General features: G+C 35.2%; 1 protein-coding gene across 10 annotated transcripts in view; it reads left to right on the top strand.

Annotated features, from left to right (window-relative positions):
• Positions 1–14,802, top strand: part of COL5A2 (collagen type V alpha 2 chain) — a 381,687-nt gene extending 366,885 nt beyond the window's left edge. For all 10 annotated transcript variants that reach the window (XM_042994889.1, XM_042994886.1, XM_042994887.1 and 7 more), the window contains 9 exons: positions 1,431–1,538; positions 2,036–2,089; positions 5,103–5,210; positions 5,579–5,632; positions 6,651–6,758; positions 8,653–8,944; positions 9,666–9,853; positions 12,108–12,347; positions 13,104–14,802. In XM_042994889.1, coding sequence (XP_042850823.1) covers positions 1,431–1,538; positions 2,036–2,089; positions 5,103–5,210; positions 5,579–5,632; positions 6,651–6,758; positions 8,653–8,944; positions 9,666–9,853; positions 12,108–12,347; positions 13,104–13,250 — 1,299 coding nt within the window. In that variant the 3' untranslated portion in view covers positions 13,251–14,802. The remainder of the gene's footprint in view (positions 1–1,430; positions 1,539–2,035; positions 2,090–5,102; positions 5,211–5,578; positions 5,633–6,650; positions 6,759–8,652; positions 8,945–9,665; positions 9,854–12,107; positions 12,348–13,103) is intronic.
• The last annotated feature ends 960 nt before the right edge of the window (positions 14,803–15,762 follow it).

Below are 15,762 nucleotides of genomic sequence, written 5' to 3'. Positions count from 1 at the left end.
AAAATATCACCAACTTTATTTGAAGTTCCAATCCCTCCTCTAATGTCTATTATGACACAACGGCTCTTTTCATTCTGAGAGCTAATCATGTAGCAGAATGGGCTCTGCAGTCAGACAGATCTCAAGTAGAATCTTAATTCCTTAAGTTACTGGCAATGAGGTCTTGAACAAATCTTTGGAACGTCAGTTTTCAAATGCTTTAAATATGATCGATGCCTATTCCACTGGACATTTGTGCTTTAAATAACATGTTTAGAGTATGGAGCTTTGAGGACTCTTGGAGTAAGCCCCTCCCCTCATCTACCATAAAGCCAGGGAATGCAAATTCTCTTGGCACCTGGGTTTTTCCCTTGGTCAGTATACATTATGCAGTGCAATAATCTTCAAAGATTTTTCTGATGCATTCCCTGGTTTAATTTCGATAGTCTGTGAAACCCTATGCACAATTTAAGTTGTCATCACATTTTATTTTAATTCTAAATTTAAATAGTTGCAAAAGGAGTAATTCCTAGTAAATTCTAAATGTGTATGTGCTTTCAGTATATTTTTTTCAAAATCTTGTATTTGCCGATTTAGCTTATTCAATGTATTATATGTCCATTCTCTAACCTAATGGCCAAGGTTTATCCTGGTTGCCAAACTAATCAGTCCAATAAGACTTAATTTCTGTCAGCAAAATAGGTCTGACTCCATTTTTCAAGTCAAATAATTATGATATAACATTGTTTATATAATAATAATAATCTCATCTCTGACTTTCTTAAGGAGACAATAAGATTTGGAGCCTTGTCATAGTTGGGTCACCTGGATAAAATAAGCAACATCCTCTTTCTTTCCAAATATCTCTGCTTTATTCTCAAGAGAACTATGAATTCTGGAAAAATCTTTAGTTTTGTGCCCTGAGGTGTTTATTCCTTGGGGGCATTGCATCATAAAAAGATTGCAGACAGATATTAATGTCTGTTTTTTCTTTCATAAAATGGGAGAGGAGTGATTATTAAAGAGGAAGTAGGGAAGGATGCTTCAGATCAGTTTTCTGAGATATCACTTATGGAGATGAAAATCTAGAAAGTGGTTTCCTTAAAATTTTCTCAGCTTTCACACTCTGGAAAGTCTCTGTTTACCCCAAGTTAATGGATACACTTGAAGACTGCTGGTGTAAGAAACACGTAAATTCGGGAGCTGACGCTGCTATGCTCCAGCAATCCTGACTATAGGAGGAGTAGGGTGAGAGTGAGGAGGGGGAGGACATCTGAAATTGGGGTTAACAAGTCAATGTAAGTAAAATATTTAAGTAAAGTATAAGTTGGATAATAAAAATGAGTTTTAAAAGAGGTATATATTTTATTTTCATGAATAGCATGAGCATATAGAATGCCATTATTTTAGAATAAATATCGAAAGAATAATGCCATGGATCTTCTCATCAGGGTGATCGTGGAGACCCTGGGCCTGCAGGTCTGCCAGGCTCTCAGGGTGCCCCTGGAACTCCTGGTCCTGTCGGTGCTCCAGGAGATGCAGGACAAAGAGGAGATCCGGTAAGGAGAGTCAATTTCATACTGACAGTTATAAATATCAGGAGGCCATATTGTGAGCGACAGGTATGCCTGCATACAATCATACACGTGCACTTGATTAAGCACTCTATACAAAGAATGACAGCCAATTATGATTTAATTTTTTAAATCTTAATGGAAAACATTTGGTTTCTAATAGATATTCAAAAATCCTGATGTTTTGAGTTTCAACATCTAAAAATGTTGTGATGTATAGGAAATGTAGTAAGTATGCATTGTGTTAAATTTAAGCAAGTAATGTCCTACCATAGTCGACTAAGGTGATCTTCATTTAGTGAAGTCAATTAATAAATGGACTAAGTAAGTGTCATTGTATACCTAAGGACATTAGCTTGATTTTAATCAATTAGCCATAAGAGTATACACATAGATATACAATTTACATATTTGTGAATCCTATATCTATATAGTATATGCATATTTTTTTACATACCAATTTTTGTGAAAATTTCTTCTAGGGTTCTCGGGGTCCTATAGGACCACCTGGTCGAACTGGAAAACGTGGTTTACTTGTAAGTTCTCTGTTTTTCTTTAAAAATAAAAGTCATCTCACACAAAATACACTGCCGAAGAAGCACAATTTAAGATTCATCAATGAAAATCAACGAGTTCTTCAAACTTTGGACAAAAATATTAATTTAATACTCAGGAATTTGTATTTGTTTCTATAATTCAAACACATGTCCTCTGAGTTTCACTGTTAATTCTTTCAGAGATCAATGAAGACTTTTAGAGTCACAGTTTTCTCCCAAAATAATAGGAATAATAGTGCCCTTTTCTCAGAGATTTTCTGAGAATCACATAGAAAATGGGTTTGAAATCTCTTTGTAAACTTGAAATGTGCTAGCCAAATATGTTTTAATTTCAGCTAGACTACCCTGCCCATGTTCTGATCTTTTTGCTATTTGCAGTTACCTCCAGGTTAATGATTATTATATAAATGTTTTACAATGAATGAATCATGTCTGATGGGCAGTCTAATAGGCCATGTTCCTTTGACACTCATTATATGAATTAATCTCTATATCGATGAAGAAAAATTATAGACTAAATTCATGATCTGTTATTAACTCATATTTCTCAGCTTTGATTTGAGCCTGACTGGAAATTTCATAGTTACATAGCATGTCAAGTGAACGATTTTCTAACTAGTTACAAAAACAACATGATTTATTTTTCATGATTAAATGAATTTTAGCTAATAATTTAAGTATGTATTTTCTGGTTTAGTTTATTTTCATTTTAAAAATTTTAGGGCATTCCCAAAATAAAAGAACCTCTCTAACATGAAAGCATTCAGGCTGATTTTAGTATTTAAATTTGTATTGTTATATAGAATATGTAAAAGTAACTGAGAACTAATTTTATTATAAGAAGATTCACATACTGTTTGACAATTAGGATGTACAAATTTAAAAAGGGGGGGGGGAGAGAACCAAAAAAAAATAAGAACAAGAAATATTCAGAGAAAAATTAACCTGAGAGCCAGTCTATTTGATGATATTTTTCATTCTCTGAAGTCAGACTGACAGTTTGAATGGTCTTTAGGAAAACTAAAGAGAGCAGAAGCTGTTGCTATATAGTACGTGACCCTATGCTTCTTGGCCATTTACCATGAACCACTGGACCCCTGGAGCTGCTTCTATTTCCTAAGACTTAAAAAAACAAACAAACAAACAAACAAACAAACAAAAACAACCAAATAAAAGGGCGGCCCAAGACTGATCAGACTGATCTGTTCATTCCCACCTCTTCTCTAGGCACAGCTTTTATCCCACAATAAGATGCTTATTATTGCTTTTTCTTTAGTTTCTCAGGATTGGGATTGATAGATTTGGGTACAGATATTGCAGATATAAGGATAACAAGTATTTCACTGTATTTTCTTTAGAGGAGAGTGGCTTAATGATAATATTCTTCTGACACTTGTTTGAACAAGACTGCCAATTTTGTATTTTCCCCCAAGTTTGAGATATAATTGGCATTATTAAAGTGCATAGCGCAATGATCTGATGTAGGTATACATTGTGAAATGATCACTACAATACCACAGTAAGTTTAACGAGGACTTGTCACCTCACATAGCTGCAAATTTTATTTTGTTGTGGTGAGAATGTTTAAGATCTACTCTCTTAGCAACTTTCAAATATGGCCAATTTCTTAATATAGTCCCAGCTGTCATATCCAGTTAATGTATCTACATGTGCAAATTTAATAAACATTCCTTTCTTAGAGGTAGTATAAGTGAATAAGAGCTCATGTTTTAATTTAAAAGAATCTACGGGGGCGCCTGGGTGGCTCAGTCAGTTAAGTGTCCGACTTCGGCTCAGGTCATGATCTCACTGTGCATGAGTTTGAGCCCCGCTTCAGGCTCTGTGCTGACGGCTTAGAGCCTGGAGCTTTCTTCGGATTCTGTGTCTCCCTCTCTCTCTCTCTGCCCCTCCCCTGCTCATGCTCTGTCTCTTTCTGTCTTTTAAAAATAAATAAACATTGATAAAAGAATCTATGTATGGTGGCAATATTTTTACATAATGATATCAGCATAATATATGAAATACAGTATTTGGAAAATGTTTCAGATAGGTTAGCTCAAATTTAAAAATACATCATTTTTATGGGATGCCTAGGTGGCTCAGTCGGTTAAGCGTCTGACTTCGGCTCAAGTCATGATCTCATGGCTTGTGGGTTCGAGCCCCGTGTCAGGCTCTGTGCTGACGGCTCAGAGCCTGGAGCCTGCTTTGGATTCTGTGTCTCCCTCTCTTGCTGCCCCTCCCTCTCTGGCACTCTGTCTCTCTCTCCCTAAAAAGTAAAATAAACATTAAATTTTTTTTAAATACATCATTTTAGTGTAATGTAGGATAAACATTGAAAAAACTGAATCATTAGGAAAGCAGTATTATATATCTTATGTTTTTAGTGATCACCTTCATTTTTTGAGAAAAAAGGACAAAAACTTCTAGGTCTAATTCTATAAGTAACTATGTTAGTTCATACAGTAGTCCCTCCTCCCCTATTTTGCTCTGTGGGTTTTCAGTTACCCATAGTTAACTGCAGTCAGGAAGCAATTAATCCTCCTAACATATTATCGGAAGGTCAATAGCAGCCTAACACTACGTCACAATGCCTACATCATTCACCTGGCTCATCTCATCACATAGGCATTTTATCATCTCACATTATCACAGGAAGAACAGCGAATATAGTACAATAAGATATCTTGAGACAGAAAGACCACATTCATATAACTGTTATTATAGTATATTGTAATTGTTCTATTTTATTATTAGTTACCGTTAATCTCTTAATTCGTGCCTAATTTATAAATTAAATTTTATCATAGGTATGTATGTATAGGAACAAATATAGTATATATAGTGCTCAGGTATCCACTGTGGATCATAGAACTTATCCCCCATAGATAAGGGGGGACTACTGCAAGATTGTACTAAATACAATTGTAAAAATTAAAATCGTAGTAAATTGTAATCTTAACAAGCAATATCCATTCCATGACCCTATTTCTAGGGACCTCAAGGACCTCGAGGTGACAAAGGTGATCATGGAGACCGAGGTGACCGAGGTCAGAAGGGTCACAGAGGTTTCACTGGTCTTCAGGGTCTTCCTGGACCTCCCGTAAGTTATTCCTTGAAGTATTATTTGCCTGCTATATGAAAACACACAGGTATCTTGACATGAATATTTATTTGTCTATAAAATGGTTGGACTTTTTGTATCTTATTTTCATTTTGAAGCATATCTTGATGAATATTTAATTACCCAGTTGCCCATTATAATTTGCCAATATGTATATATGTCAGGATATATGTTCCCTTACTCCTACAGTTTAGTATTCGTCAACTTATGTATACATCATAGAGATTGAAGACTTTAAGAAATTAGCATATGCTGCTAAAGTCAATGAGAGCACTTTGTTAAAAGCTGAGAATGGCAAAATGTAGGTGTAAATATTTTGGCAACATTTTTTACTTTTTCCTACTTAGGGTCCAAATGGTGAACAAGGCAGTGCTGGAATTCCTGGACCATTTGGCCCTAGAGTAAGTAACGAAACCTAGTAGGTTGCTGATGTAAATAATAATGCTGTTGGTAACAAAATGCCTGGGCTTCAGTATCATTTTCATGGCATTGAAGCGGGAGTCAGGCCCAGGCTGTCTGCAGTTGGAAGCAAATACATGAGACAAACCATTCAGCAATTACCTTTGTGTAAAAATATTCTGAAATATGACATATTACTTCATGGAACCATGAAGTACCTAGTGTGCATATACTCATTTGTTACTTCATTTTCTTACTCTGTGTTCATAGAAATTTCCATTACATTTGTACTCTTTGAGAATATATAATAGGACTTACCATGAAGTAGAAACAGATTTTGAGGCTGGATATGTTTTTTTTTCTTTAAGTAAGTGAGATACTTTCCCAGAAAGTATGAGTTTGCATAAGCCTAATTTGGAAGCAAATCATAAAATGAAAGCAATATTTGAAGCTTTTAAAAATTCTACATTAGTGTTAATCCTGCCTCCAATAGGCCTCCAATATGCCTCCAATTAATGTCATAAGACAATTGATACATAATTATTTTTAAAAATCATTGGAAAGAATTTCTGCTATGTCTAAATACAGTGTAAACAAATCATACATAACACTGAGATGTGATGAGATCCTGGGGGATACACACAAATTTAACTTATATCAATCCCTATAACTTCTGTCATTTTCTTAGTCCTAAGTTAATTAAGTTTTTAATTAACTTTCCAATATATGAGATTTGATGAAACAGCCTTCTTCCAAAAAAAGTAGATAACCAGTCCATTAAAGTTTTTAACTGAATGCTGGTTAAAACCAAAGCTGAATGCTTTGAGCAGCTTGTATGATGGAGAGTTCGTGTGTGATGAAACAGGGAACATTAGAGAGCCAGAACTCTATTGACTAGTCATTAGGAATATGCATGAGAAACCTTTGTGACAACTCCATAAGGAAAATAATTCTTTGATTAGATGGTCATTGTAAACGTTTTCTTCATAGAATCTAAAATACAGTCTTTGTTTCTGGCAGGGTCCTCCAGGCCCAGTTGGTCCTTCAGGTAAAGAAGGAAACCCTGGGCCACTGGGGCCTATAGGGCCTCCTGGTGTGCGGGGCAGTGTCGGAGAAGCAGGACCTGAGGTAATCACAGGGGTTTGCATGCAGGTGATGCTATTGGTTCCCATCACTTAGATTCTATCCAGGGAACATCTGTGCAGCATGATGGACGAGAGATTTAAGGAACTCTGAAAACAAACCTAAAAGTCACACAAGAGCTTGTCTAAGTAACTCAAATATTTTAATACCGATTATTCAGAGTATGTAAAATTAGAGTCCAAGCTACCAAATGTAACTTGACTTCATGTGACATCAAGGAGAGAAAAGAGCAATTATAATTAAAATTATGAAAATGTTGCTTTGCTTTCAATGGCAATATGCTAAATGTGAGATTTGATAAATATAGTCATTCATGGAAATGTTAGAAAGGGGAAAGTATGAAATTAAAGTTTTTCTCTATTGAAAATGACATTTAGAAAGGATTTAAATTGAAACTTTTTTGAAAAAATTTCCAACAATATGAAGTTGGGAAATAGCAGGAATTCGGGAAACATCCTCATATATCTGCCATGCACATGTGTATGTGTGTGCATGTATGTATACGAGTTTTGCATCCCTCTCTGGTGTTTCTTCCTCTCTGGTCTTATTTACCTTTCCCTCCTTATCCTGTCTCTCCCTTTTACTGGTATTATCATTAAATTAAATATTTATTATTTATTATATGAATGGAATAGCCTTATTTTTTCTATGGTCAAGAGGAATATTTCCTATTTATTTCTCTGTGCATGAAGAACAGCTACAGATTTGGAATACCTCTGACTTATGTGGCTCTTGTTTGACTTTATTCTGTGGGTCAGCAGTCCTTAATAGAAAAAACAACAAACAAACAAACAAACAACAAAAAACCAAAAAACTCTTCCCCTCATTATCAGAAAGGAATGCATAGAATCATGATATGACCTTACTGGGGAAAAAAAAAAGAAAGAAAGAAAAAACAGTTTAACAGTCTGTTGAGGATGAAGCAGGGTTGGCACTGAAGGGTGAAGCAACTTGTCTTAGAGCCACTTGATGAGTGGCATGGCAAGTTCAGAGCTCCAGCCCTCTGACTGCCAGGACTGTGCTCCCCACAGGAGACATGGATGCCACATCTCTTCCGGTTGTCAGCTGATTCTCTCAAGTCACTGAGCTCTTCCTTGGGAAATTGGAGTAAGGATTGATGGCGAGGATCCACTTCCAAGCCCCTGAAACTTTTTGTGCTTATCTCCCTACTATTCCAATAGTTCTTGTTTGGCACAAAAAAAAAAAAAAAAAACAGAGAGAGAGAGAGAGAAAGAGAGAGCTGTTTACTTTTGTTGATAAAAAAGCTAAGGAGAACTTCCTCCAGTTTTGTTTAGTACAGAGAATTTTGATCTACACACCAATTAATGCACATAAAACGACTTTCTATACTTTCCCCTGTAATTGGAAGACGGGGAGAATTCTTCTGTGAGTGTTTCTTGTGGGTATGTCCTTGATAGAGATGTGAGGTCTTAAAGAACTAGCACCCACAACTCTTTTACATCTCCTTTTCCAGCTTGTGTCCATAAATTCTTTTAAAACGTTTTAGTTGTGCTTTGCCCCAAATAGTGTGGAAATGAATATACATATCTATACGTTCTTAACACAAAATATATTGTATCTTTAAGAGCAAATGTTTTGCACTTTGATTTTTATTGATCTCAGATGCTGACTTGCAGATAATGTTGTCTGATAAAAGTTACACATCATTTCTCATCCTTAGGAAGTTAGAGGTTGGCAGGCCAGAGCCATCTAGTTTTATTAAAAGGTCATGAGGTCATAGATCGGTCAGTGCCATCAGACTGCAGTATAGCCGTGTAACTCCCTATGCACCAAGTCCCATCAGTGTCATTGTGTCCAGCTGAAAAACAAAAACCAAAAAAATATATTAACTGTATTTCTGATGTTTTTTAAAAATTAGGGTCCTCCTGGTGAGCCTGGTCCACCTGGTCCCCCGGGTCCCCCTGGCCACCTTACTGCTGCTCTTGGGGATATCATGGGTCACTACGATGAGAGCATGCCAGATCCACTTCCAGAGTTTACTGAAGATCAGGCGGCTCCTGATGACAAAAACAAAACTGACCCAGGGGTCCATGCTACCCTGAAGTCACTCAGTAGTCAGATTGAAACTATGCGCAGCCCTGATGGCTCTAAAAAGCATCCAGCCCGGACTTGTGATGATTTAAAGCTTTGCCATTCTGCAAAGCAGAGCGGTGAGTACACACGTGCCCATTTGAGCAAAGTCCATTGTTTCCCATTGTGTTCTCGACTGCATCCCAAAATATTTGATTGACTCTCTACTTACAGACAGACACAAAAGGCAAAATGGCAAACATCACAGAATTTATGCTTTAGTGGTGGGGACAGTCAGTGACATGAAAAATTATAAGATAAGATGATAAGTATTACAAAAGAGGACATATTCTATTGATCCATTTTCATGTAGTTACAGAGATAATTTATAGCATTCTAATTGTATTTCAACTCATTTACTTATTTTATTCATAGTTTTCACAATGTTATTTTATTACATTCCAATTATAGTTTGCTTTAAAATATTATCCTTATAAATTTCATGAGAACACATTCATTTTGGCAAAGCCACTTAATTATGGTGGATTATCTCTTTTTGGTAGAGGTTTCTCATTTATAAAATGAGGATTATGATATTTCCTTCCCATGTATATGTTGAGCCTTAAGCACATGATTTGGCAAAGTGCCTTAGAACAGTGCTTCCTGTGTAGAAAGGACTCAAATGTGTACCAGTTACTTTTTCCTTAACTGCAGAGTATTTTCTTAACTGAGATACTCCCTCTTAAAAAAGTCCTTCATCAGTGAATTCATATTTTCAAACCCTCTGTTAATTCTTCTAGAGACTCATAATCATGCTTGAAATTCTCTTTATGTGGCTAATATTTTTATTTTGGGAAATAGGTGAGTACTGGATTGATCCTAACCAGGGATCTGCTGAAGATGCAATCAAAGTTTACTGCAACATGGAAACAGGAGAAACATGTATTTCAGCAAACCCATCCAGTGTGCCTCGTAAAACCTGGTGGGCCAGCAAATCTTCTGACCATAAGCCTGTTTGGTATGGTCTTGATATGAATAGAGGATCTCAGGTAATTTAATATGCTTACTTAAAATTGTATTCTTTGCTTTTCATTATTTATTGTACTTTATTTAGGATTATGCCATTATTTTTGACCACATTTATTATTGCATAAACAAATTTTACTATAAATTATATTAACATAAATTTTGCATGACAAATTTTGCTTGGAATGTGGAAAAGTAACTATTTTTAATATTAGTTCCTTTAATGCATGTGACACTGATTGTGGAGTATATCTAAAGGGATCTTGCCAGAGTTGAAAGACAGGGATTATCCTTAGTGTCAGGAGACCTTGGTGACAAGTACCTGTATCTCTTGCTGACATTGTGACCTCAGGAAGTCACTTAACCTTTTGGAGCCTCGTTCTGGCATTTTTAAAAAAGTTTTATTTATTTATTTTGTGAGAGAGACAGAGGATGAACGGGGAGGGGGAGAGAGAGAGAGAGAGAGAGAGAGAGAGAGAGAATCCCTCCATGCTCACAGCGCAGCACAGGGCTTGATCCTATGAACCATAAGATCATAACCTGAGCCGAAATTAAGACTTGGTTGCTCATCCTACTGAGCCACCAGGCGCCCCAGTTTTGCCATTTTATTTTATTTTATTTTATTTTTTTATATGTTTATTTATTTTTGAAAGAGAAAGAGAGAGAGAGAGAGAGAGAGAGAGAGAGAGAGAGCACAAGCTGGGGAGCGGAGGAGAGACAGGGAGACACAGAATCCAGAGCAGGCTCCAGGCTCTGAGCTGTCAGCACAGAGCCCAACTTGGGGCTCAAACTCATAAACTGTGAGATCATGACCTGAGCTGAAGTCAGCCACTTAACTGACTGAGCCACCCAGGTGCCCCCAGTTTTGCAATTTTAAAGTGAAAGTGATAATATATTGCAGTCTCTGTGTATATCTGGTACATGATAAGCTATAAATAAATATTAGATAATCACTGTAATAGTATTTTTAATAATTAAATCACTTTGTAAAGTTTGTAGTATTATTTAAACTTAAGGTGTCTTTGTAATTACAGTTGAACCTTGAACAACACAGGGGTTAGGGACAAAAATCAGTCAAAAATCTGTGCAGTCAGAAATCTGCATACAACTTCTGAGTCCCCCAAAACTTAACAACTAATTGCCTACTGTTGACTGGAAGACTTACCAATAACATAAACAGTTGATCAACACATATTTTGTATGTTATATGGATTATATACTCTATTCTCAGAATAAAGTAAGCTAGAGAAAAGAAAATGTAACTCAGGAGGAGGAGAAAATACATTCACAGCACTGTACTGTGTATGTTGAAAAAATTCTATGTGTAAGTGGACCCATGCAGTTTAAACCCATGTTATTCATGGTCAACTGCATATGAATTTATTAATATTTTTCCTTTATGTCTCTTTCATGGTCCTGTATTTAGATTCTCAACCAGCCTTGCCATTTCCTATTATAATAAGAATATTTCATTCTGGATCTCTTTATGGCAGCCTAACTCTGAAACTTTCTTCTCAACTCTGCTTCTGACCTTTCCTCAGAATTCATGTTACTAGTAAACATAATGAGATATTATAGGTGTGTACAGGATATACTAGAATCTACAATTATTTAATGGGTAGGAAATTTTAACATTTAAATACACCCAACTGAAATGTAATTTAGTCAGTATACTATGTAAAAGGCTTAAATAGGAGCATTGAAAATAGAGCTTAAAAGAGAAGAGCAGAAAAGAAGGTTCTTTATGTTTCAAATTTTTTTGATTATCTGTTTTTGTTAGCTGATAGAAAGCTTGTAATTCATATTTCCTGTAAGTATGTAACAGTGGGTTTAGAAAATTAAGTTCCAATTCTTATTGTAATTAGCAATAAGGACAGTGAGTTATTTTTGATACATGATTGAGCTAGTGCTCAGGTATAACTGCTAAAAAGCAATATGCAAGATTTTTTTAAACAGAAGCAGATTTCTAAAATACTTATATTTTCTCTAGTGAGTTATAATTGTCATTGATTTCATTACCTTTTTTGGGGGGGTAATAAAGACAGAGGTTCTCCCTTGTGAGTATTCATAGAAGTTTTAAAATATTTTTATATATAGGTAGAGTATGTTGTTATATGAAAGAATAAAAGTAATACTCTTCAAAATTGATGTCTGAAATCACACATGCACACAGACACGTAGACACACACACACACACACACACACACACACACACACACAGAGCACTTATTAAAACCTTTCAGTGTTTCCTATAACAAAGACTCTTTGTTTCTCTAGTTTGTTTATGGAGACCATCGGTCACCTAATGCAGCCATTACTCAAATGACCTTCTTGCGCCTTTTATCGAAAGAAGCTTCCCAGAACATTACTTACATCTGTAAAAACAGTGTAGGATACATGGATGATCAAGCCAAAAACCTCAAGAAAGCTGTGGTTCTCAAAGGGTCAAATGACTTGGAAATCAAAGCAGAGGGAAATGTTAGATTCAGATACATAGTTCTTCAAGATACTTGCTCTGTAAGTACTTTTAATCTATATATTGATCTGGTTGAGTAAAAATGTATTTTGTTAAAAATGCTGCATTGGCAGAAGTGGGGGCAATTTTACCCAGTATATGATTATGCATAATAGCTTCACTTATACTTTTTATAGCTAGTATAGCTATAGTGAATAGTATAGTATAGCTTAGTGAAGCTTAGTATAGCTTCACTTATACTCTTTAGCATAAATGTGAATGTGTATTAGTACATGAAGCATGGTAGAAGTTTTAATACGATAATTAACAAAGGACTGGATCCTTGGGATTCAACCCAGCTCTTCTGCAAACGCACTTTGGTTCTCCTGCAAATCACTTTATTTCAGCTCAGTTACATGCTTAAAATTCCTTGATTCTAAAACAGATAATCAATCTGAGATACTCCTTGTATTTTTCACTGATTTGTATGTCTCCCCATTTGTATATATAGATATAAAAAAGGAAAATATTTCATGGTGAATTATTTCATTTGTGAAAAGCAAAAAAGGCTTTCACAGTTTGTTGTTAGTGACCATTCGGGAAGCTGCAAAAGAACAAAAGGCATTTTCTCAATTTAAAGTATGTAAGAAATGCCTCCAGCTATGCCAGTACAGCTTGATATTAACAGTGCTCTTAATTTCAAGTAGTGCACTAAAAGAAATTGCTTTCACATTATCAAGTTTGGCTTGGAAGTGTATGCCTAACATCTTTGGAATAATTTGTATATACTATTAACCTGTTGCACCATTTAATTCTAGAAACGAAATGGAAATGTGGGCAAGACCATCTTTGAATATAGAACACAGAATGTGGCACGCTTGCCCATCATAGATCTTGCCCCTGTGGATGTTGGCAGCACAGACCAAGAATTTGGCATCGAAATTGGGCCAGTTTGTTTTGTGTAAAGCAAGCCAAGATACATCGACAATGAGCACCACCCCCGCCATCAATGACCACCACCATTCACAAGAATTTTGACTGTTTGAAGCTGATCCTGAGACTCTTGAAGTAATGGCTGATCCTGCATCAGCATTGTATATATGGTCTTAAGTGCCTGGCCTCCTTATCCTTCAGAATATTTATTTTACTTACAATCCTCAAGTTTTAATTGATTTAAAATATTTTTCAATACAGCAGTTTAGGTTTAAGACGACCAATGACATTGACCACCTTTTAAAAAAGTAAACTGATTGAATAAAATGAATCTCCGTTTTCTTCAATTTATTTCAATGTAATGACAAAGTTGCTTAGTATTTATGAGAAAATTCTTCTTCCTGGCAGGTAGCTTAAAGAGTGGGGTATGTAAAACCACAACACATGTTTGTTTCACTTGACTGTAGTTTGAAAAATACAAAGTAGTGCCCTTTTGTGACCTCTCATTCCCAAATTATCAATTAAAAATGAAATCAGAATGTTTACCCTTGTGATTGAAACCCACATGCATGTCTAGAGATTGTGTAACTACCGTAGGGACTCTTCAAAGAGAACTTGAAAAAAAACCCATCAATTTCTCACTGTATTAAATGGAATTTTTAAATACTATACATTCATTGGAATTTCTGGAAAACAAAGTGATCTGAAATTTTTGTAAAGGGTGGTAAGTTCAGACTTTTTCTCATTCAAATTTAAAGGTACCTTTCCCTCTTGACTCAGTCTATCAATATAGATAGAAGTTACCATGAATATACCATTGAATACATTTGCACTTTCTTGTTTAAGAAGACATTGAATGAAAAATAATTTACATGTACAACTTTTAAACATATGTCCAGGACCCAAAGTCGAGAGTCTTCCACATGTACAATCTCATCATCCTGAAGGCTATAATGAAGAAAAAGATTTAGAAACTCAAGTGGTGGAGCTGACTCTAATCAAATGTGATGATTGGAAGTAGAACATTTGGCCTTTGAACTCTCATAGGAAAAGTGACCCAACATTTCTTAGCATGAGCTACCTCATCTCTAGAAGCTGGGATGGACTTACTATTCTTGTTTATATTTTAGATACTAAAAGGTGCTATGCTTCTGTTATTATTCCAAGACTGGAGATAGGCAGGGCTAAAATGTATTATTATTTTTCCTCTAATGATGGTGCTAAAATTCCTTTTATAAATTTTTTTAAAAATAAAGATGGTTTCACCAATACCATTTGTGAAAAAATAACTGTTAGACTTCCCATTTCTGAAAGAAGGAGCATTGTTCCAGTGCCTTTTCATTGTTCATCTGTCATACTGTATCTGGAATGTTTTGTGATACTTGCATGTTTCTTAGACCAGAACATGTAGGTCCCCTTGTGTCTCAAGGTTTTTTTCCCCCTTAATTGCATTTGTTGGCTCCATTTTTATTTTTTCTTTAAAAATAAACAGCTGGGACCATCCCAAAGGACAAGCCATGCACGCAACTTTAGTCATGTATCTCTGCAAAGCATCAAATTAAATGCACGCTTTTGTCATGTCAATGTTTTCGTTTTGTGAAATTCCTTTGAACATATTAGATCCATTTTGTTTCCAATAGTGAAAAGTAAAGTGTTGTGGTATTCTTTACTTGCCATTTATTTAAAGGATAAAACAACAAATACCTCCCATTGTGTACATACTGGCTTAGAAATGAAAATCAATTTTAAAATCACCCACAAAGGCAACACGACACTAATTATCACTGTCTTTGCCCTTAAAAATCTCGGTAGTATTATTGATAAAAAGAGAAATGCAACTGGTTTTTCATGGTTGAATAAACTGTGATAATAAAATGTCTGTTTCAAAGTATAACACATATGAATTTAGCCTAAATGTTTTCAGAGTTTTATTTTCAGTATTTATTTCACAACTTTATTTTTCCCCAAGTTGGTTATTATTTGAGCTCTACATCTTACATTTGAGTATTTATATACCAAGGACATTTGTGAGTTTTGTTTGTATTAAAACTTCCTTCAAATCCAACCTATAAAGGTTGTACAAGTTTAGATAGATAAACCAGAAATATGTGGTGATTCTGTTAAGTCAAAAACACTAAATAATCTCTAGCTATAGAAATACCAGCTCTTATTTGGAGCTCAGGAATAAAAGATTGCCCAGACAATTCCAAAAGCCCTCAAATTACTTGTCTGAGTTCTAGATCGATAGGTCCCACTAGACTCATGGACCTCTTTACCTTTCTAAATGATATTTCAAACTCTACATGATCAAAAGTGAACTAATCTATAGCTAGGGAGGATGGTGACATTAATTTAATATTGATTTATTAAAAATACAAGTGAAAATTTGCCTAATTAACAGAAATGAAAAAAAAAGAAAAAATAGCAAAGAAAGCATAAAGAATGCTGAAAAAGGCCCAAACTCATAAAATGTGTTAAATTATGGCCAAGTTGAATAATTTATTCCCAATTGAAAAGAGATTCAGAGAAATTATAGTCAAAATT

This window comes from Panthera tigris, chromosome C1 (genome assembly GCF_018350195.1).
Source record: "Panthera tigris isolate Pti1 chromosome C1, P.tigris_Pti1_mat1.1, whole genome shotgun sequence".
In the NCBI taxonomy this organism is placed as follows: domain Eukaryota; kingdom Metazoa; phylum Chordata; class Mammalia; order Carnivora; family Felidae; genus Panthera; species Panthera tigris.
The sequence above is the reverse complement of the archived record's forward strand: the minus strand, read 5'-3'. Positions and strand labels throughout refer to the sequence as shown.